This window comes from Anolis carolinensis, chromosome 4 (assembly GCF_035594765.1).
Source record: "Anolis carolinensis isolate JA03-04 chromosome 4, rAnoCar3.1.pri, whole genome shotgun sequence".
Taxonomy (NCBI): domain Eukaryota; kingdom Metazoa; phylum Chordata; class Lepidosauria; order Squamata; family Dactyloidae; genus Anolis; species Anolis carolinensis.
Genome location: NC_085844.1, coordinates 242340455 through 242364053, shown reverse-complemented (window position 1 = coordinate 242364053; position 23599 = coordinate 242340455). Strand labels below are relative to the sequence as shown.

The window sequence follows — 23599 nt, the reverse complement described above, 5'->3', positions numbered from 1 at the left end:
AGCTTTGTCCGGCCACGCGTTGCTGTGGCGAAATGTGGTATGGGAAATAAAGTATTGAGGAATTGGTGGTAGTTAAGGTAAAGGGTAAAGGTTTTCCCCTGACATTAAGTCCATTATAAATGGGTTATATAGCTGTGTGGAAGGGCCTTTAGTTTACACTGCCATATAATCCAGTCAAAATCAGATAATCTGTATTTTATAGGCAGTGTGGAAGAGGTCTAAGTGAGGCCTAACTCTGCCTGTCCCCTGGGCTGAGTGGGTTGCTAGGAGACCAAGTGGGCGGAGCTTAGCCTTCTAACTGGCAGCAATTGGATAAAAACAATTATTCCTTTCCCTCTAATTAGGACTTTATTTTTCTTTTCTCTTTGTTGTATGAACGTAGAGGCATGGATGAGGGGTTGTGCTGCCAAGTTTAAGTGTTTCTGGAATGTGTAGTTTTGTTGTTTTGTCCTAGGCCGAAATTTCATTACCCTTTTATATATATAGATTGTTTTTGACAGAGGAAGAGTCAATAACCTGTTTTTCTTTTATGGCTCCTACGTCCTAAACATGCTTGTAATCAAGATTGTATTATACGATGGGTACATGGCGCTTCACCCTCACATTTTCAGTTTCTACTAGATATAAAATACAAAGACAGACAGATTATTAATGTGGCTTGCTGTAGATCGTTCTAAACTCTTGGGGGAGTTTAGAAACTAAAGCCAATATTACATTTTCTTTTTGTAGTTGCTGGAAACTGGAAAGAGTTTCCCAAAGTTTTCTGTAGTATTTGACTTTTACTATAAACTACAATATTTCATAGATGGATGCAGTACTTTTTACTTCTTTGCCCAAAACTCTGCAAACACTTTGATGCACAATTTTGGCTCCTAGCAACTGCTGGCAACCGTCCCCATCATTGTGCCTTCTCTCTCTCAGTAGCATCCTCTAACTGTCCTCTAGTCCTGCTCCATGTTGAATACGGAAAGAGCTCAGTCTATACATAGCCAGGTCCCAATGAGGAAGTCAGAGTTCTGGTTTTAACACCAAGACCAACTGAGAGTTAAGATATAGTTATTTGTTAAACATTTATGCTATTTATTTAAAGCTATTGTGTCTAATGATTTGTACATTGCCAGCTTTTAGATTGTATTAATGCTTTTACATTTTAGACTGCTTAAGCTGTACTTTACATTTTAGACTGCTTAAGCTGTTCTGGACTTTAAATTGTCATTGCTTGAGATCCTATTATGTGAAGTGGTATATACAGTATACATTTTAAAATGTTGGTGTTGGGCACCTGGTATTTGGAATTCTTTTTGTGGGTAGTGAAAGGGAGCAGATTACATTACTCCTTCTTGCTAAACACAAAATCTATACTTCAGTTTGACATAGGTGTCTACATGTAGTTGTCAGAGGCACAAATATTACAGGTGATATAGTTGTGTAAAAAACCTAAGATAAATTCCTCAAGAGTCTGATGTAGCATTATTGACTGCCATGATAACTTAATGTGAAATCTTCTTTAAAAATTGCATTTCAGAGCAGTATGTGTAATCTACTAATTCAATATGATGTTTTAGCCTAGCAGTTCATTTCTTTGTTATACTGACAATGTTTATGTTGATTAATTAATGTCTATAATTTCCAAGCAGGTGCCATTTTTCTGATCAAAGATACATTACTTCTGGGTAAGCAATGAGAAGTAAATATCTTTCTTCACTTGATGTCTTTCATTTTTTTCCAGTTTATCTCACTATCAGTTCCCCTTTCTGTTTTTCTTGGTAGGTTTTTCATTCCATGTGTATCAGGTCTTAGTACCATGCAACATTCTTAGCCTTACTACCTGAACAAATAGTGTTTTCTGAGAATTTCACAAATCACATTTACTGAAATTTTCATTTGTGGAGTTCACCTGATAACATTTGATAGCTTTTCTGATTAGAGAAACTTTGAAATGTTTGCTGATCTCTAGGTTATAAAATTGGTGCTTTACAAGGGTAAGGCCTTTGAATTGAGAGACCAACCCTGGCCAAATACAGAGGTTTTTAATTTTAATGTTATTGTACGTGGAAATGTATAGCTTATGGTTTTGGCATTTCTTTCTTTTTCCTTTCTTTCATCATAGCTATTAAATGTATTAGAACATTTCATAGAAATTATAAGTTTGAAAACCTCCTTCTTTAATCCTTCTCTATGTGATCCTTAAAGGTACAAACTGGTTATAGTGGTAGTACAAGCTGCTTAGCTTTGACAAGTGCATACATACGCTTTCAAAAATAATTTTGAAGTGAAAACCGGATTCCAGAAAGTTCTAATTCAATCAGCCATTTCCCCAAACTGTTGATGCCTGTTTTTCTTTTTAGTACAGTGAAACACAGTTAAAATAGAGGTCTTTGTGGTTCTTTTGCTTGGAGACTTTGTATAGAAAACGAATATTAATATCTTTGCTTGTGTTGGAATTTATTTTACAATGTAGCCTATTGTATTCATGTCCAGGATGAAAGTAAAGGTGGGAATTACAAATAGAAAGCTAATATCAATTATTTGGTCTTTCATAGTATTTGTAGATCATTATTACTCTAAGGGTTTTTATTATTATTATTTCTTGCCATCTGCATTAGATGGGTTGAACTAATAAAATCCTGATTTCATGTAGTGCATTTGGGTCAGAATACCAAATTCCATATTTTGCTATACAGAAGTCTTTTATAATCTAAATGTTAGTTTTGAGTAGGCTATGTCTTCCATACAATCAAACAAGCAGTGTGTGACTCTCAGAAGATTTATACAGATCAGCTACAATAAAAAGGTGCCTTCTGCTTCAAATGCATAATCAAGCACATGCTTCCATAATTCTTGGAAAGCTGGCTGGTAAGGTAATAAATAAGCTGTAGTGATTATCGTAGTGGAAAAAAGAAATAAAACAATATTTCAGACTGATTAAAATGTTTCTGGTATTGACTTAGATAAATTAAAGTGTACTTGTGATGTAGTTGAAGTGTTAAGCATAGATCATGTTTAGGTTTCTATAAGCTTGCATGGTGTTGGAAAGAGCCTGGGGTTTGGCATTTTAATGTAGTAATTCTGTATGAAAATTGAGTTATTTAGGAATTGGAGGTTTGTGCATTTTTGTTCTACATACTGAGAACACTGCTGGTGTTAGGGTGTCTGCATCCATCAGATTAAAATGCCTTTGCTACTTATATACAGATGGATATGGTTAGTGTACCTTATAGTCTTGTTTTCATACAAGCTAGCACCCACAAACTAATGTTTTCCAGTCACAAAAAGGTTAATTGCCTCTCCTAGATGCCTCTAAACCCCATTTTAAATAGCCCACCTTCCCAAGCATTGTTTTCCTTCAGAAGCAGAATGGAGCTCCTGCCATTTCATGATTTTTGTTTATTTCTGTATTTTTGGGACTTTTGGTAGCACATGTTGCCTCCCTTTGGTGTCATAGGACAATTGCCCCACTACATTAAAGCTAGAATGTGCAGTATGTTACTCTCCAGATACTAGTGACTGTGATTTGTGTTAAGGCTAACCAGCATAGCAAGTGCTGAAGTTTGATAGGTGTTACAGTTGAACACAAATAAGATTTATTTAGAAACAGGCACAAGGATCAAACAAGGAAAGGGTATATTCTGCTTGTATCACCATGTCACTTTTATATTCATATTTCCATGGAGATGCTACTGTTAAAGATTTTGACCACATACCTTTTTAAGTTACAGAAGGGTTTAAAGTTTTAGAAACAATTTCAGCATTTAGAGGGTTACCAGGTTTTTTGTTATACACAGTGGAGTTTCACTTATCCAACATAAACGGGCTAGCAGAACGTTGGATAAGCAAAAATGTTGAATAATGGGGGATTAAGGAAAAGCTTATTAAACATCAAATTGTTATGAATTTATAAATTAAGCACCAAAACATCATGTTTTACAACAAATTGGCAGAAAAAGCAGTTCAATACACAGTAATGTTATGTAGCAATTATTGTATTTACGAATTTAACACAAAAACATCACAAATGTATTGAAAACATTGACTACAAAAACATCGGCTATGAACAAATTGACAACAAATAAAGATAGAATAGCATAAAATGAACTTACAGTAACAACATTATCAGAAGTGAAATCCGTAAAAAGTTCAGCCCTTGCTGCCTAGAGAAGCAGCTGTAGATCCGAGCGGGAGGCAGACTGCGTTGGATAATCCAGAATATTGGATAAGCAAATGTTGGATAAGTGAGAATCTACTATACTAAAATAAATAAAACTTTGTTTATAAGCTTTGTGTGGTGCCTTTTGAAATATAAAAAAGCAATATATATACAGTATAGTCCTTTGCTGTAGTCTTTGATCAAAATTTTACCCTTATTGCTAATAATTATTTTGCACTATACTTTGGGGTTGAGATTATTTATTTGGGAGTAAAGTACTGTAGAGAACGTGTGGTCTAAAGGTTTAGGCACTGAAATACAACTCTAGAGACCAGGCTTTAAATTCCCCGTCACAGAAAGCCATTGAGTGACCTTGTACAAGTTACATTCTCAGCATTAGAGAATTGCTGGGGGGGGGGGGGGCTTTTTGAACAAATCTTGCCAAGAAAAGCCTACGATAGGTTCACTTTTGGAACCAATAAATCAGAAGCACCTTGACTCACAACTACATCCCCATGGAAAACTGAAGGCATTCTGGTTGTTGTGGTAACTTTAAAATTGAGCACACTGTCTTGTTCTTTGCAATATGTTGCTTAATGAACAGAAACATCTACATCTTCTGCTCCCTCCAGTGCTTTTTGTGTGCTTTTTTTTGCTCTTGCTTTGATGGGCCAGATTGTGAAAAGGGGGGTTGTTCTGGTTAATGTATAACATGTACCATCTTGTTCTTGGGTAGAGTAAAATGCGCCTGCCTTTCAGTGCAGTGGACAATTTCTAGTGAAGAAACTAAATTGTGGAAAAACGTGTATGCACCCTAGATAAATGGTCTGAATTTCTCTAGCTGTGTAGCTGATGGTACATGATTGTGTTTTAATATCTTATGTGTAGAAAGATGAAAATCTTAATTCAGGATTTTCATTCTTAGATATAAAAAGGATATTTTAAAATAATTGGATATGATTAGCTATTTTTCCCTCTTCCTTCTGGCAGATCTTTTAAAATTGCATGATGTGTGATGAGTTGGAGATTCTTGACAGGGAGATTGAGAAATTATTACAAAGCAGCATCATGGAAGAAACCTCCTTAAACTCAGAATCCCTTCAGCCATCAAGCTCTGATTCCTGGGATGTAGCTTCTGCTTCAGGCAGTAAAGCACGAGGCAGTTTAGTGAAGGTATCCAGTACCTTAGAGCTACAGGATTCATAAGACTCCACTGTCTTTTCATTATTAGTTTTTTTCTGTATAATGTTTAGAAATCTTTCCAGGAGCAATCAAATGAAATGCTTAATTGTAATTTTGCTATCGTATGTGACTCAAAGAAAATTATTTTGACCATCTTAATACAATTTCCTCTGAAGTCGCTGAAGAATGAATCCAGTTTTAATATACAGTTAGGCCAATTTTAAATAACAATAAGCTTTTTATACTTTGGTAAATGTTTGTGGATAAACAGTAAATGAGATACAGATGTCATAGTTGGATTTTTATGTAGGTGGTTAAACTGTTTATTTCATTTATTGTAATTTCATAACTTTTGTAGTAATTTTGGCAGTTCCTACCTCAGACATTAATGTGCTGGTATTTTTTGTATAACAAATGTAATTAATGGGATATTTGAAGTGTTGCCCCTTTAAATGTAACAGACAGAATCTTCAGAAAGTGGTGGTTGGGATTTTTCCGTTAAGAACACAGGTTAGTTGAGAGGAGAATACTCAGGAGACTGAAGCAGAAGTAAGGCATCCAACCAATTTAAAATGAGATAATATTATTCTCCATATTAAAGATGTTTTAAAAAGTTTTAATAATATATAATGTAATCTTATAATTACCAACTAAATAGGAACATCTTGTTTTTATAGTAGGAGGAATTCATGTGTTAGTGTTCATGTAGGATGTCTTTGTTTTGTAAATATTTATTCTGTGCCTTATATAAGAATCACTTAGGAAATTGAAGCTAAGGGCAAAGGGCTGAAAACCAATAAATTATCTTGAGATGTTTTTGTTGTAAAGAAATATGTATGCAATTTCTTCACATCCTGCAAAATATCATTAAAGAGACAAAACCTGAAAGTTCCTAGGCTTAACATGTCTAATGAGCCCTGCATTATATATAAAGTAATTGTATGCCTTAAATGTTTAAAAAGTAATTGTATGCCTTAAATGTTTAAAAATGTGATGGGACTCTTAGTAATTTAGTTTATTGGTTTGAAGAGAGCCTCTTGGCTTACTTAGCTAGTTAAGATATGCTCTAAAAGAACAAAGATATAAATACATTTTCTTGTAACAGGCAGCCACATCAAGTGGAGTATTGCTGGTTTCTGAGTCTTCGAGAGGCCATCACCATGAATGTTGTGCTTCTGGCTTCAGCACAACAACCTATGCTGTAGGGATTTTGCTGAGTGATTCTGATTTACTTCATCCCTTCAATGATTCTTCTTTTGGTTTAAAACCGCTGTCAGAAAAAATCCTGACAACCTCTAACCCCATGTCAGGTAAAAGCACTTAAAGTATGTTGGAGGTTCTTCGGTGTCTTTTGCCTTAAAAAAAACCTGGGATTCACATTTTGTACTCTTAAAACATTTTTCACCTTGTAGAGATAAACAGTTACATCAAGCTGATATTTGAATGTTGTGTTGGAATCCCCCTTTAATCTGAAATTTTATTGTAATATTAGTTTTTTAAATCACAGAGAGAAGCTAAATCAGTAGAAAACCCAGAGAGTTTCAAGATCAGTAATAGGGCCACTAGAAAGGGACCTGCAAACTTATCTGTAGTCTCTACTTTGCAACAAGCTCATATGGGAAGAGACAAACTTTCAAATATCTTGACCCCGAGTCATTTACGCATTCTGGGCCAGCACTAGCATCTTTATTTAACTTTGGAAACAAGTTGGAAGCTAGTGTTGTTCTTGCAGAACTAGTGTCTACAATGCACACCAATTTGACTTTTCAGAGACAGCCCCTCATAGAAAGCATTGCCGTAGAGCACCCCCTGGCTGTGAATCTAATTTTCAAAGACCCCACTCGGGTCCACACAAAGAGCCCACAAGCTGTGATCCCAATCCTTGATTTGTGTTCCTGCTGACCAAAAACACTTCAACCTTTTCTGAATTAACTCATTCTATCTCCCACCTCCCCACAAACACACATCCAGTTCCTCGCTGCATCCCAATAATGTTTCAGTGCTGTCACAGTCTTCTTGGCATCAGTTGTAAAGGAGAGATGTCATAATATGATAACATTCCAACCCCAAAACTCTAGATGACTCCCAGCAGTTTCATGGATATATTGAAAGGTATAAGGGAAAGTATTGATTTTCACAGGCTAATGCCCCAAAGGCTAAACAACAGTCCCCTAGCAACAACTTAATGGAAAGTTATCCAAGAAAGATCATAATCAGTAAGGCCTCTAACTCTCATAGCATCCTGACAACATAGAAGTATGCAATGGTTGATAGTATCAAACGTTGCTTAAAGGTCCAGGAGGATCAATAGGGATTGATTCCTTGTATCTATCTCCCAGTATAGGTAATTTATCAAGGCTGTTTCTGTCCCATAACCAGGCCTGAACCAGAATGGAATAGATGCATATTATCCATTACATCCACGAAAGCCTAAAGCTCTATTACTACCATTTGCTCGAGGACCCTACTTAGAAAGGGGAGTTTATAGATAGGCCACAGTTACATAGATTTTCAACAAATATCTTAGAATTGATTCTTTTGAAAAGGCTGGAACATAGCCCTCTATGAAAGAAGCATGTACACCCTCCACCATCCAATTGGCCAGTTTTCTCCTGGCAGTGTTAATTTACAGAAAAATAATTGCCCCCCCCCCCTTCATGTTAAGCAACCTGAAATTTATCCATCAAAACTGAATAAGATTCTGCTTTAATATGAAGTCCAAGCCAGAATGAATCTGAGCAGTTATTTTTTCCAGGTATTCAGCAAATTAAAACACTGCTTTTTTGAAGGCTCCTCCTCAGTAAAATCTATCATGCAATAGCCCTTTTGTTACTCGCAACAGCTGTGTTGAATGAGAGTGAGCTAATGTGACAGGCAGCAAACAATACTTTCTTTATATATGTACGTATTCAAAAACATGTCAGCAGTTTTCTGTTCAAAGAACAGGCTGAAATGTAGCAGAATGCATTTACTATGGTGTAAAAATTACAGACATATGGTGTTAGGGATTCATTTTATGTAGTTTTTGATCCTGGTGTTTCAGACTCCAGTATGAAAGCTCATAGATATGAGACTAATGGTGAAAACAGTGTCAACAATTGTAATGGAATGTGAAAGAGTTAGTTAAGCGGTTTGGGCTTGATTTTAACCCATCTAGAGAAGGTCTAGACCAGTGGTTCACAAATTTATTTGGCCTACCGCCCCCTTTCCAGAAAAAATATTACTCAGTGCCCCCTGGAAAGGGGATGTGGCTTAGAGGGGTGGGTGTGGCTCCTCAAGAGGGTGGGGCTGAGCCTCTCCCCAAGTCCAAGATGCAGGGCTGGGAGGGGGAGGTGGGCGGAGCCACAAACGGGCGGCCAGGACTGGGATGGGTGGAGTTACGAGCTCTGAGGCAGGACTGAGCTTTTATCCCTGTCCTGCAGTGCCTGCTAGGACACAGGGGGCGGGGCTAGAGGAGGGGGTGGGGCCTCTTCCCAGATGACTGACAGGGCTGAACCTCTATACCTTGGCCCGTGTTCTAACAAGCGCCTCAGGCTCAGCCCTGTCTTGCGCTCTTGGGAAGAGGCCCTGCCTCTGCCCCTAGTCCTGCCCTTGTCCTAAAAGGCCTCTCAGGAGAGGTATACAGGCTCAGCCCTGTCTTGGGCTCTTGGAAGGAGGCCCCGCCTTCTTTCCTAGCCCCACCCTCTGTCCCAACAAGTGCCTCAGGAGAGGTATAGATTCTCAGCCCTGTCTCAGGCTCTTGGGAAGAAGCCACGCACACTCCTCTAGCTCTGCCCCCTGTGTCCTAACAGGCACCTCAGGGGCTCAGCCCTGTCTCCAGCACATAGGAAGAGGCCCCGCCCCTCCCCTGGCCCTGCCCCCAAATGCACCTGTGGCCCCCCTGGATCGCTGCAGCGCCCACTTTGGGAATCACTGGTCTAGACTACTGGCTTTCCAGCTTGTGTTGGTTTGCAGTCACAGCCAGTTGTGAGTTTGAAAATGGTTGCATTCCAGCCACATGTGGATATCCAGAGGCTGCCCGCCTGGCCCAGGAAAAGATAATACTGTGCAATTGCATTCGCTCTTATCTAGGCATCATTCTTGTATTGCAGTGATTCTTAATCTGTGGGTCCCCATATGTTTTGGACTTCAACATCCAGAAATCCTAACACCTGGTAAACTGGCTGGGATTTCTGGGAGTTGTAGGCCAAAACACCTGGGGACCCACAGGTTGAGAACCACCGTTGTATTGAAATCGTTACTAGATGTGACACACCAGTGCTAATGAAGAATGTACAAAATGACAAGTTAATTCTTGGGGAACAACAGAACTGCAGGCACAGGTAGATAGATATTCTAGGTTCTTACTTTTCCCCTGTTAGATCAGTGTGAATGAAGTCAAAGCCTGCGTGGGAAGGAGTACTAAACTGTGATAAGTTGAAGCCTACATAGTATTTTTCATCATGTTCTTGAATATACTTTATCCTCCATTTGTTCTATAACAAAGTGTGAGATGTGTGATTATTTATTTTATAGTCTGTTTATAAATATATCTGGAAACTCAAAAGTGGCATTTGTGGCAGTCCTCTACTAGATTTTATCCTTGTGACAATTTATTAGGCAAGTCAAGCTGAGAGAGGGTTCATTTAGCCATCACTCCATGAATTTCATTGTCCTGCCGAAAATAAAATCAGGATCCCAGTTCCCAGTTTATTAATCCCACAATATGAACTAAATAAGTAGAGGAAAACTGTAGCTTGTTGCTGGCAAATAATTTTTTGCTGATAGTTAATAAAAAATCAGTCAAATCTGCATTTTAATATCATTTTTATTCATTATTTTCAGAGGTGACATTTGGGAACAGTAGCATCAGTAGTATGGAAGAAGAGAATTTGGAATCTGTGGCACTGGAGTCTGAATCTAATATGGAAAGCCCATCTCGTGGTAAATTATTTTGATTAGGGATGTGAATAACTGAATAAAATGGTCATTCTCTTAGTTGACAGTATTTAGGCTATTGGTCCTGTTGCCTAAGTAGTAAACACTGCATAACTCAAACCAAACAGAGAAGATGCTAGCTGACTTTGATTGACCTTCTGATTGATTGAAGTTCTGATTATTCAAGAAACCATTAATAGCTGCAAAACCTCATTAACTACATGTCTAGTTAAACCTGAGCATACTCAATGGATATGGTATGCTGATTGTGATGGGAATAAGAAAAAAGTTGGTGATGATAGAACGGATGGTCAGTATCCTGAAAAATTCCATATACTGCAGTCACGCTGGTAACTAACGCTGTGAGCTTAACTGCATGGCTTTTAAGAATCTGAAAATCATATGTTAATGTTACAGAGGACATGTCCATTGTGTATCATGTATTTTAAGGACAAGTCCTAATCTAATGTCAAGAATGGTCATATTGCCATGCTTCTATTTGAGGTGCACTTCCCATCACCCTACACTGTTACTTCTGCTGGCTGAGGCTAATGGGAATTGTAGTCCATCAACATCTGGGTGTTATAAGTTGCCATTCTCTAGTCTACACTATAGGTTACACTTCTGTGTCATAGGCCTCAAACAAACTTCTGCTTCATATGATTTTGCTTTACAGTCTTTTGCCCCTGCTCATCTGCTTGTTGTAATGCTATACAGCTGTCATAATAGTATGGTGTTGTAGTTATCACAGGACTAATGTAGTTGCACTTTTATTTCCTCTGCTCTGTGATCTTAATTTTGAAACAGTGCAAGAGACAGGTAGTTTAACTTTACAAAACCCACATTTCAAGGAAAAAGTCATAATCAGTACCATATACTCCAATTGAAGGGAGAAGGCTGCAGTGTATCTCTCCGCCGCCCCCCCCCCCCCCCCCCGCCGCCCCCAAATGTAACTTAATGTTTGGACTTGTAGGAATTTCCAGAGGTTTGTAGCTTTGCTATACAAAGTCTTTAACACACTCTTTTGTTTCTTCAACATCAGCTTTGAATGACAAAGGTGAGCAAAGCAATGAGGATGAACAAAAAACCCTTAAACCCACTAGTAAGGAGTTCAGGAAAACGTGGGGATTTCGGAGGACTACAATTGCGAAGCGTGAAGGCTTAGGGGATCCTGAGATGGATATTACTGAGCAGTCTTCTTCGCAGCAGCAAAACATGGCTCTTAGGCGTAGTGGGCGACAGCCAAAACGCACTGAACGGGTGGAAGAGTTTCTTACAACAGTAAGACGCAGAGGAAGAAGAAATCTTCCTTCAGGCCTCGATGACTTGAATGACCCAGCATCTTGCCATGTTACTGACATTGAAACTGCTTCTGAAGGCAGTGTAGAAAGCATATCAGATGTTAGAACTGGAACTCAGAAGGGCCGCTCTAAGGACAATAAAAGCCAGTCGTCTTATAAACTTAGAACCACTAAAGACCATGGAGATGGAGAGGGGGAGGAGGAAGATACGTCTGACAGTGATAGTGATGGATTAACACTAAAAGAATTGCAGAACCGACTAAGGAAGAAACGTGTTGAGGAGAAACCAAAAGAGGTAACACTGAGAGACTTACAAAATCGGCTCAGGAAAAAACAGCAAGAACAAAATCCTACTGAGATAGATGATGACCAAGGAGGCAACCAGATTAAGCATGAAGTAGATATAAAGCAAGAGCCAGAAGATACAGATAACACTGAGGCTAAAATAGGTGTTCCCAAGGAAAATACAGAAACAGTTCAGGTTAAGAAGGAAAGAAAATCTCCTGTGCATACCAGTGATGAACCAGCAGAACTCAGAAAGATCAAATCGGAGTCCGACATTTATGATCCCAATACTCTCTACTGCATCTGTCAGCAGCCCCACAACAACAGGTATCTTTTATATGCAGTATTCTCAAAATATTTCCTAAAATAACTGTATAGTTTTCCCTCCATATTTGCCATTTTGACTTTTGCAAATTGATGATTATTCATAGATTTGATCAAAATGTTCTCTCTGGAAATTTCTGAGTCTTCCAGCATTATTCTGTGGTCAGCTTCCAGTGAAAGTCAACCTTAGAGCCATACTGAAAGATCTAGAAATTCCTAGAACGGTGTTCTCCCAGATAACAGATGCTCTCTTTCATGGAGGTCCTGTGCCACTTACTTCAGCGAATGTGGAGACCGACTATATGTTAAAATCTCTCATTAGGGAGCCTGGATCTCACAAAACATACATGTGTAAAATTACATTGATTCATTAACTATGTATGAAAAATGGGAATTGTACTTGCATCTTCAGCACATAACAAATTTCGCAAATGTTGGAAATTGTATAATGTTGAAGAATTCTAATTATAATTAAAAGTCATGTTTATAGAACTGTCCTAGGAAACCTTTTGTTGGTTTCATATTTGCACAGAAGTAACACACAATTTTAGATGCTGTCCTGCTGACATGGCAGAACAGCAGATTTATGGCACTGCTGCTTCTGTTCTGTTTCAGTTAATTTGTGATTAACTGTTAATTAGTTTAAGAATTTAGAGTAGGCCTCACAATGACAGGAAAATAGCTGCATCTTTCTGAAGTGAAAAGTCAGTCATGCAGCGGTTTGCTCCATGTGAGATATAGAATACAGATATAGCAAAGAGAGACAGTGAGATATTAATAATACTATTAATAAGAATAATATTAATAATAGTTAAATGGGAGCAGTCCGTGCATCAGCAACAATCCTGGGGAAGGGCCAAGATATTATGAAATCATATTTACTTAAGGTGCCTCCAAAAAAAGGAGTTATAAAGTAGCTAATTATAGTTTATTTCATGTATAGCCTTCTACTATGTAATAGTGAAATGGGATCTAATTATTATAAGCTTTAGATTGCCATTACATGCTGTAAGTACTAGACTTGTTTTCATATACATTACTGACATAGTTTCGCTTACACTTCTCCTAGGTTTATGATCTGTTGTGATAGATGTGAAGAATGGTTTCATGGGAACTGTGTAGGGATTTCAGAGGCTCGTGGGCGACTGTTGGAAAGGAATGGAGAGGACTATATATGCCCAAATTGCACCATTCTACTGGTGCAGGATGAAGCGATTACAGAAACAGGGCATCAGGAAACTGCTCTAGGACATCTAGCAAATGATGGCACAGAGCTTACAAGCATCGGAACTGTTGAACAAAAGTCCATTGAGGACCAAGGAATCAAGGGCCGAATTGAAAAGGCTGCAAATCCAAGTGGAAAGAAAAAACTCAAAATATTTCAACCAGTGAGTATACAAACTATTCAGAGTGAATTTTATCTCTTGTGTTTCAGAAGAGTCTGGTACACGATCTAATTTCTCTGGGGTATGGCATGTTCTTATTTGCATTTTTGGTGTATTAGATCTACCTATTTGAAGATACATTAATTAAATACTGGTAATCCATTATACTGTGAACCAGGAAATGATGCACACTCGTTTGAGGTTTCAGAATAAATGTTGAATGGCTCTCAGTTTAAGAAAGTTTTATTATTGATTCCTGCGTTAGAAATGGGTGGGGGTTGGTGCCAAGTCCACCATTCTATGCTATTCTCTTCTGAAAGGTTTAAACATTTCAGAAAATGAAATAAAAGAAGTTTTAAATTCGTTCTTCGCACAATTAATTGTATTTGCATCTGTGCCTGTCATTCTGTCTTCATTCTTTTCTAGGTGTATTTGCTGGAGCTTTATTTTGATACTCCTTTCTGTATAGTATTAAAGTGTTACTACCTTTTCTTAAGTTTAATATTTATCTTTCATATTCCCTGTCTCCCCAATATCTTCTGAAAATGATTCTTCACAAATTGTCATATGAGCCTTTTAATTAGGGATTAATTAAATATATCTAAAAGATTAAATTGATTAATATTTTAAAAAATTCTTAAAACAGTTTTTTTAAATACTCAAATATATAATCATGAATATTTAAGTGATGAGTCTAGCTGCATCTTGTCTCCCCCTATCCTCTGTTTTTTCCCCAGTCTTTCTTAGTGTCGCTTTTTTCTGATTGCAGATAAAAAGTAGGGCAATAAATACAGAATTTGGAGATATGTTCCCAAAATTCTCTTTCCCATTTTTTTTCAAACTGTTATTTTAATCATGGTGTAAATGTTTTATGGCTTAAATTAAAAGGACTGTCATTAGCTGTAGATTTTACATGTTAACTTGGTTAAAATTGCCTATTTTTAATAAACTATGTGTAAAAAGTGAAATATTTAGACATCAAAATACATGGGCATGCTTTATTGGTGCTTGTTGTTAATTCTGGTTTAAAACGCTTGCTGGGTGAGATTTTCGCATATCATGTCAAAGATATGAATGGGCCAAATGATGAAGTTAGCACCCTATTTTAATGAATTGAAAATTAATCTGAAAACAATTTAGAATTATTGCTTCTCTTTCAATATTTTCAAAAAAGCACTGGGAAACAAGCAGTTCTGAGAGAAGTTTAGATTTCATTTGTTGTGGGGGAGTTATTTCTTAATTAGCCTAGTTTACATTAAGAGGTAAACATTGCACATGTATTTGTGCAGTTCAAAATGCAGTTGTATATTTCCACATCCAATGCTGTTGTCGCTTCAGCCCACTACCACCATCACTACCCAAAAGCTTCTTCAGCTTCCCAGCTCTCTGAGAAGAAATTTACATTATAAATGGAAAGGAAAGAGGCCTTCAAGAGATTTGAGTAATTCCAGTTCTGAAAGAAGTCATGGGATGTAGGAGATGCACATAGTTGCTTAATAGCCATAAGTGCTAGAATCTAGATCCAAATACTACATCCTTCCAGCTGAATATAGACAAAGCTGCGAGAATCGCTTTATTAAAAGTTGTAACATTAAATTTGAAGTATAGTCAATTAATTAAGAGGGAGGAAGAAGGAAGATACAAAAGGCAACATTAAGGGCATAGCAGAAATATTGGAAAGAAAATACTTCTGTTTACTCCTAAAACCACATTCTCAAATTTAAGTTGATATGCACATTAAAAACATGAAATAATGCAAAACATGAAATAATAAAATGTGTAGCGAGTAAACTAAAAAGCTACTTCATGGGTGAAGTATTTCATAAGTAACTTTCAAAGGAGTGAGTGCTTAAAAGCTAGCAGCATGATAAGAAAAACAAAATTGGATCTGTTTTAATAGATGTCTGTCAGGCTGCCAGGTGAGAAATTATTACAGCATTGAAACATTTGTGCTGTTACAAAATGTAAGCATTTTCCCATTTGTTGCACTATTTTCCAGGTACCTGAAGAACCTGAAGCCTCCAGTTGTATTGGCCCAGGGTGCTCAAGGGTGGCTCAATCAGGTTCTGTGTACTGCAGTCATGAATGTATTCTGAAACATGCTGCAGCTACTATGAAATTTCTTAGTGAAGGCAAAGAACAAAAACCAAAAGAGAAGACCAAACTAAAAACAATTGCCGTAAAACCTCAGCCTCTGGTAAGTCAGAGTTCGATTTTAAATAGCCTTTTTCATGGACAAGTGTTTCCCACTAGGTTTAGAGGTGGTTGTCTATTTTTTGGACTGAAATAGAAAAGGCTATTTTCATGGTCAAATATATTATACATCAAATTGTTCTGCAGGATACCGCATAGATTCATTGACTTTACCTAAGTTTATGGCTTGATGTAATGATAGCCACCTTCAAACAGTAAGGATCCAAAAGCTCCAGATAAAGAATCAAAGCTTTATCTTATAATATTAAGAAAATATAACCAGTGCATCACAGTCACATACAAGTCCATTGTTGGAGATGAGCGAGCCACATCAAGCTTACATAATTTTTATAATGTGCCTTTAAAATACAAAGTAGATACTTATGCCATTCCTATGATCAAGAGAGAATGCAGGTAATCAAATAATACCTATAACAGTGGAGTCCCCGGTGGTGCAATGGGTTAAATGTTTGTGCCAGTAGGACTGCTGATTGAAAAGTCAAGAGTTTCGAATCCGGGGAGCAGGGTGAGCTCTTGTCTGTCAGCTCCAGCTCCCCATGTGGGGAAATGAGAGAAGCCTATCACAGGATGATAAAACATCCGGGCACCCCCTGGGCAACGTCCTTACAGACGGTCAATTCTCTCACACCAGGAGTGACTTGTTTCTCAAGTTGCTCCTGACACACACACAAAAAAAAACTATAACAGTATCTGCGAAGAACTGGTGGCACAGTGTGTTAAAGCGCTGAGCTGCTGGACTTGCAGACCAAAAAGTCCCAGATTCAAATCCCGGGAGCGGAATGAGTGCCCGCTGTTAGCCCCAGCTCCTGCCAACCTAGCAGTTTGAAAACATGCAAATGTGAGTAGATCAATAGGTACTGCTCCGGCAGGAACGGCGCTCCATGCAGTCATGCCAGCCACATGACCTTGGAGGTGTCTATGGACAACGCCGGCTCTTCGGCTTAGAAATGGAGATGAGCACCAAACCCCAGAGTCGGTCACTACTGGACTTAACGTCGGGGAAACCTATGCTTTGCAAGCTGTTAGTTGAACTGAGGATTTCACTAGATTCCGTTACAGCAGTAGAATAAAAATGGAATGAAAATGGAATAGACTATTTTCGTGCCTCTGAACACTTCTTTTTTTTTTAACTAATGACAATCTTGTGTTGTAGGAATACTTAATACCAATATAGATTGTTTAATTCCTAGTTAAATAGAAATAATAAAAAATAAAATCAGATCAAGATCTTGCATAGTCTTGTAATATCTTACCAACAGTGATCAGCTCTGAGAAGTTCATAAGCAGACTATAAAATTGGCAGTCCTGTCTTGTTATGTGCTCTCCACCAACTGGTTTTCACAGGCATATTATATATATACTCATGTATAAGTCCAGAAATTTTAGTCAAAGAATCAACCCAAAAAACTGGGAGACATCCACAGGTAAATAAAAATACTGTACCTTACACTTATAAAGAAAAAGGAAGTATTATCTTGAGTAGAGTGGCAAAAAGCAAGAGCTTAGTCTATACTAATAGAACATATAAGAAGCCCTGACCCCTCTTCTCTTCCTACCGTGGCAACACTTCTGGCCTTTTTTGAATGCCCAGGCAAGGACATAGTAGCGGTGGTAGGGATGGTTGTTTGACATTTCCTTTCAAAGGAGCACTAAGAGAACAAAGAGTACAGTGCTTTGAGTTTCTTTCGGGCCAGGCTAAGCTCCTGCTTTTTGCTACTCTACTCATAGAAAGGGGATGCTGTCAAGAGATAATACTGTATCCTAATTTCTATTGAAAAAGGGACCACCAGTTTCTCTTAGGAGAGTGGCATAAGGCTTTTTTTGAATGCTTGGGGGGGGGGGGGGGGATGGAAGAGATGCTGGCATTTCCCTCCCCCCTCTGATTGGAATGACCCTTGCTTAACAAGAGTATATATGCTTTGTATTTCAGGCTTTGTGTGAAAATCATTGTTGCTAGTATCTGCTTACAGGCCTGTTCTCCAAGAATATGAGAGCAGACATAATTGTATTAATTCTAACGGCAAGCATTTTGAGATAGGCCAGTACTATTCCTATATCTAAATAGATTTCATCAGAGAACAGGTGCCTCTAGTGTAAAGTTTAAACATTTGTCAAGTTCACTTTTATTATACTAAGGCTGGCCTGCACAACTTGGCAGTAGTAAGGGACCGAAATTAAAACAGACTTAACCTCTTCAGGCTGCAGAAAGGTTTTTAGCACCTCACTTTGGGTTTCCGAGAGGGTGCCTTTCACTCGGAGCAAGCAGCAAAGTGGATTAGCTAAAATATGTGATTTCCACTCATTTTCCCATAGTGTGCTACTGTTTTGCTTCGGAATCTTGATAATCTTGTTGACTGTATAGTGTAGAATGTAGCTACTCCACTGCACAGATATGGTGATCTGACGTAACATTTACAGAAATATATGTTATGACATGTTTTATTGTATAAGGAGATTATTGCAGTTTTCAGATAAAGCACAATAAACTGTTTTTCCCTCTAATCCTGTTCTATGATAACTATATCATTATAATATTTAGTGATTACAGTTCTGCTGGTTACACAGGCAGGCACCAAGCCCCTTTCCATGCAGAAGAGACCAGCTCCCGAGAAGAGAGAGAGTGCCATGAAGAAAACGGTGATGACAGCTGTTAAGACTGAAGCAAATAGTCAGGCAGTAGTTAAAGAGTCACCCCCAGAGATCACCACACCGTCTTGGGCAAGCGATCATAATTATAATGCAGTAAAGCCAGAAAAGACTCCTGCCATTTCATCATCACTGTTGTTCAAATGTATGTATTTCACAGGGATATTCTTCTGCAGTCAGTTATATTTTATTTGAATATCTACATTTGTCACTCTGTAAAATTAGGGATTTTAAGGGCTTCTTTCCTCCATCTTCAAAGATTTGCACACATACTTGCCAGGGAAACCTTCCGGGCTCATACACAGTATTAACAACCTGGGATTTATCCTGAGTTTGTGTAAGAATAGTTTTCATCCTAAAAGTTTAAACTGGTTTAATGATTTAACTTAAATTCTTGCATTTTTCATAGAGAATCTCTTTTTTAAAAACCAGAAGGTAGGTAGTGATATATATTTATTATACACTGAATAATAGAGTAATTATTGTGTTCATTTTGATTTTTGCCCTTTCATTTTGAATTAAGAATATCAGTTCTAGATTTATTAATCATTTCAACAAATAATTTATGCTTTTACATACATTAGTATTAATTTTGAAGATAAATACTCCTTCCAAGAAAGTAAGTTTATATAGTCATGTCAAAAACAAGTTTAATTTTGGGTGCTTGTTTTAAAAAAAAAAAAATCAGTAAAAGCCATGTGCCAAGTTAGCTTTCATAAAGGGAGAACAATTATCACCTTGTATATTCAAGTTTCACAGTATTTGAGGAAAAGATAAGGTGGTCTTTAGCTTGTAAAAGGTAAGTAGAATAATACTATGTAATCTATGGTAATAATGTGACAGTATAGGGTTTTGCGTTTTTCAGCCATGTTTGTTGTATTACTAATGTTATGAGACTCGGGACCAGCAACGTCTGAAAAGGACCAGTCTCATGACAGTGACTTACATACTTTCTGATCTCTAAACCCTTGACTGTTGTATCTTAGATTACTACTGGAAGATACGTTTAGTAAACCACTGAAGGGATGAAGCTCCAGAGCTTCATGAAAATTCAACAAGTACCTTTTTCCACCCGCCTTCATTTTTAGGCTTTGCCCCACAGTGCAATTGCCGATGTCTCTCAATAGTAAGTGGGTGGGAAGCAGACTTTGAAACAAAGGCAAGCTAAACACTTCATGTTACCTTATCAAAGAAGTCGAAAATATTTTTTCTGCTCCAATTGTCCACCTCTGCCATGTTATTCATGACATTCACTCTTGAAAGAAAGAATCAGTTACTTTGCCAGATTACAAATGCTTTTCTACCTACTCATCTCAAAAGTTACTTGCAAGACAAGGGATTATCGAGAATCCCAAAACCTGCAGTTCATTTTCTATTTTTTTATATAAATTATGAATTAACTGGTTCTGTAGCAAAGCGCAAAGCATTTTTCCCTCAAGTCCTGTAATGGAAGAATTTATATAAGTTTGGAATATTTTGCTTTTGTTTTTGCTAATGTGCTTTTGAAAGGGCATTGAATTCCGTTTACATTTAGTGAAGATCTTTCATCATCTCCAGAAGACGACCCAGCTCCCTATTAAGGTAAGTTTTGTGGGTGTCTTGGAAGTTCTCTGTATCGCTGTTAAACCATCAAATACAAATTCTTACCTTGAAACGACTCCTTTCTCCTTCAGTAGTAGAGATCACCCAGGTATGGGTTATTCCTCTGACTTGCTTTGGAGGTGATGTGTTGCAAGGTTTGTTTTAAAAGAAAAAACAGGCTTAGTGGCTGTTCTGTCTGGGTTGGATATATACAGAAGTCCAAACGATTCTTCACCACCTGATGAAGTAAGACTGGCTCTCATGTTGATATATGGAACTCTTATATTCACATTGTTTCTAATCTCTGAAAAAGCCATTGATATGGTGGAGAGGAGTAAATCTCTGCAGCATTTGGCATAGGCAATATTATCACCATATTAAATTCCAACTGCTTTTGCCACTCTTACTCTTCACAAGTGTCTAAAATAACATCACCTCTCTCTGCTCTGTCCTTAGGGTGAGTACTGATGACCTCATGTCCTTGCGATGGTCTTTTTGCTGCAGTGCCTGAGCATCAGTGTTCATTTCCCTTAAAAACACACAAATGCTAGGTATAGAGTATACTTCAACTAGACTAGCTATCTTGCTAGATATTTTTCTTCTTATTCATATAAGACATCATACAGTTTGATTTATTCTGGAGTTCTGCTTAATGATAGCAACAGATGATTAGTGGGATACACTTCATTTCAAGCCAAACCAAAGTATTTGTGTTCTAGGAGAAATTGAAATGGGAAGAATGAGGGACAATCTTGATGGCACTATGCACTTTGTGCTGGGAAAATCAATATGAGAACGAAGGCTTCTCAGTCCAAACTACTATACGGAAGGCAGTAGTGGGCATTAAAAGAAAGAGGCTGTAGTTTCCGTTTGTATTCTGTTAAGATAACCAATTATATTAATCCTAGTACCAAACTAAATTGCTAGGAAGAACAATTTGAAAATTATCAGAGCTGCATTTTCCTAAACTCGTGAATTGTCAACTCTGTCAGGAAGAACTATGAAAGTAACTGAATTTTTGCACCCTACACTTCTGCGCATTTATCTTTCAAAGATCTTGAGTACTATATTTACTCAGGTCTAGTGCACCATTGAATGTAATGTGTATCCTAAATTTCAATACCCTGAAACTAAAAAAGATTTGCTGGAGAATGTAATGCAGCATCAAATATAATTTGGTTTGTACAGAACATACAAGCCAGAGAAAGTGACATGCTCCCTTTGCCATAGTAAGAGCTGGGGACGAGTTGAAAGAAAGTGGGTCTGATAACAGCAAGAGAATGGATGACCCCAGTGATTCAGGCAATGTTGCATTGGGCAATATGTGAAGGTCTCACAGTAGGCCATGGTTTCCCTTGCCTGGGGCCATTCCACTGCCTTCCTACCTGGCGACAGTCCCAGCAGTGCAAACAGGGTCACATCAAGGAGGCAGGCTGACAAGGGGAAGCCACACTCTGTCTGTTTGCCTGCCTGCATGGCCTTTCACACTCTGGGGCCTGCTCACCTCCCTCCTTCGACCTCCTTTCCCTCTTCTTCCCTCTTCTTCCTGGGCTTAGGCGCAGGTGACCCCGGCTCTGATTCCAAGATCCTAGTGCACCTGAAGGCAGACCAACCAGCCGGCTTCCTCGAGAAGGAGAAGCAGCGTGTGCTTGCCCTTTGTTCACCCAGCCTGGGATCCTGCCGTCATGGTAGTCACACCTGAAACAGCTAAAGGGGTGGTGATTCTCCGGCAGCATTACTGGGACATTGAATGTAATGCATACTCTAATTTTGGAGATATAACTTAGCCAAGAAAGATGAGCATTAGATTCAAGTAAATGTACTTTTTTATATTTGTCCCAGTTCATCATCACAGCAGCAAGGCAGATCAAGATCTTCCTTTCAAACAGTTCTTTTTCATTCCTACTTAATTGGAGCTCTGGGACAGAAAATACTATTTCAAAATACTTAACATATGCTGTTTTAACACCAAAACAAAGATAATAAACATCGGGTTCTGTAGGTTTGTTCTTAAATTGAATTTGTTTGTAAGTCAGAACAGGTACATTTTTGTGTAACTCCAGCCAAAATAAACATCATAGCTTTGGATAGCATAGGGACGGGTTAACACCACTGTGGTGTTTCTTTTGCTATTTGTGCCCCTGTTCAGAAGATTTCACCTCACTTTCTGTGATAATAGGATTTTGAAAAATTTGGCTTGTGGAAACAAAGGTTGGTGATAAAGCTTCAGTGGGGACACCTTTTCCCCCATGATAATTTCTCTTTTCAGGAGTGGATTTCCCTTCCTTCCGAGGGGTAGATTTCTCTCACATCCTGTTGTCTCACCCCCATTCTTAACTGTGAGTGGTTTGTAAGTCAGATGCGTGTAACTCGGTGACTGCCTGTATTAGAAAACATTAGGAAGTGAAATAATAACTGCAAGAACCTTAAATTGAAAACCAGTGAAAAAGGCTTGAGCCACCTACTGGACAAGAGGATCTCTTCATTTATTTTGTCTTCATAGCCTTTAGTCTGACCCCTTACAACTGTGGTTCTTAACCTGGGGTCCCCAGATGTTTTTGGCCTACAACTCTCAGAAATCATAACCAGTTTACCAGCTGTTAGGATTTCTGGGAGTTGGAAGGCCAAAAACATCTGGGGACCCCAGGTTGAGAACCACTGCCTTACAATCAAAATATCAATTTTACTAATACAACTTAGTTGTTACTTTTCTTACACATCTAGGGAAAAAGCATTGGTAGGTGACAGACTGGAGCAAAAACTTTGACTTCTTTTTTGTCTTATATTCCATTTCATAAAACTAGAAATATATGAAAACATTAGTTTGAAAATTATTTTATCATGACTGCAATCAATAAGTCAAACTAAGAGTAAGAAATTTAGAAACCCTTCACAGAAAAAAGGAGGATGGCAAGTTACTCTTTCACCAAAAAAAAAACCACATTATTTCACTAATCCAGCATGGATCTACCTTTATTTCTATTTTAAGTGAGAACAGTTTTTTAAAATAAGAGACAGAGACACAGTAGGGCAAATCATGTGGCCCTCCAGACTTTAGGATGCAGCTCCATGGATTCCTTTATTGTTGGGCATGCTGGCTTAGACTGTTGGGACTTGCATGAAATAAATTCTGTAATCTACATGATTGATGTTCCTGAGGTACAGGAGAGAACAATATAACCTATATTTCACTGATTATTAGGTGCACTTTTCTCTGTTTTAAGGGCTCCAAAATTGGGTGTGCCAGCTTAGATAAGCGCAACTTCCGCTGTCTCCTCAATGGACTTACAGACTTGGTGAAAAAGACTCATGCAGACATGACTTCTGAGTGTGAAGAAATCTGGAAGTTATGATATCTGCATGGGTCTTTTTCATTAAGCCTGGGCTTATTGGGGAGGCAGCATAAGCAGGAAGTGGTGATTAGCCCAGCTAGACTGCCTGAGGATAAAATAGTGGGAGCTGGCAGAGCTGTTCCTCTTCTGGCAGATCCTCCTCACCTGGAGGTAAGACTGCCGGAGAAGCGGGAAATTTTCTAAAATTAATGTTTCAAAGGTGGGGGTATCCCTTACATTTGATGGTGCCTTAAATTCAGTTTTAAAAAACCCAGCCCTTGCCAC

At 38.1% G+C, this 23599-nt stretch overlaps 1 protein-coding gene across 6 annotated transcripts in view; it reads left to right on the top strand.

The window, feature by feature from the left end:
• dido1 (death inducer-obliterator 1) overlaps positions 1 to 23599 on the top strand; it is a 73701-nt gene that overhangs the window by 14551 nt on the left and 35551 nt on the right. For 2 of the 6 annotated variants that reach the window (XM_062979027.1, XM_016993468.2), the window contains 5 exons: positions 10154 to 10252; positions 11289 to 12159; positions 13226 to 13544; positions 15541 to 15738; positions 18321 to 18546. In XM_062979027.1, the coding sequence (XP_062835097.1) occupies positions 10186 to 10252; positions 11289 to 12159; positions 13226 to 13544; positions 15541 to 15738; positions 18321 to 18546 (1681 nt within the window). In that variant the 5' untranslated portion in view covers positions 10154 to 10185. Of the gene's footprint in view, positions 1 to 5137; positions 5321 to 6434; positions 6640 to 10153; positions 10253 to 11288; positions 12160 to 13225; positions 13545 to 15540; positions 15739 to 18320; positions 18547 to 21538; positions 21984 to 23599 lie in introns of those variants that run through there. The other 4 variants (XM_062979028.1, XM_062979026.1, XM_016993467.2 and 1 more) reach the window with 4 other exon arrangements.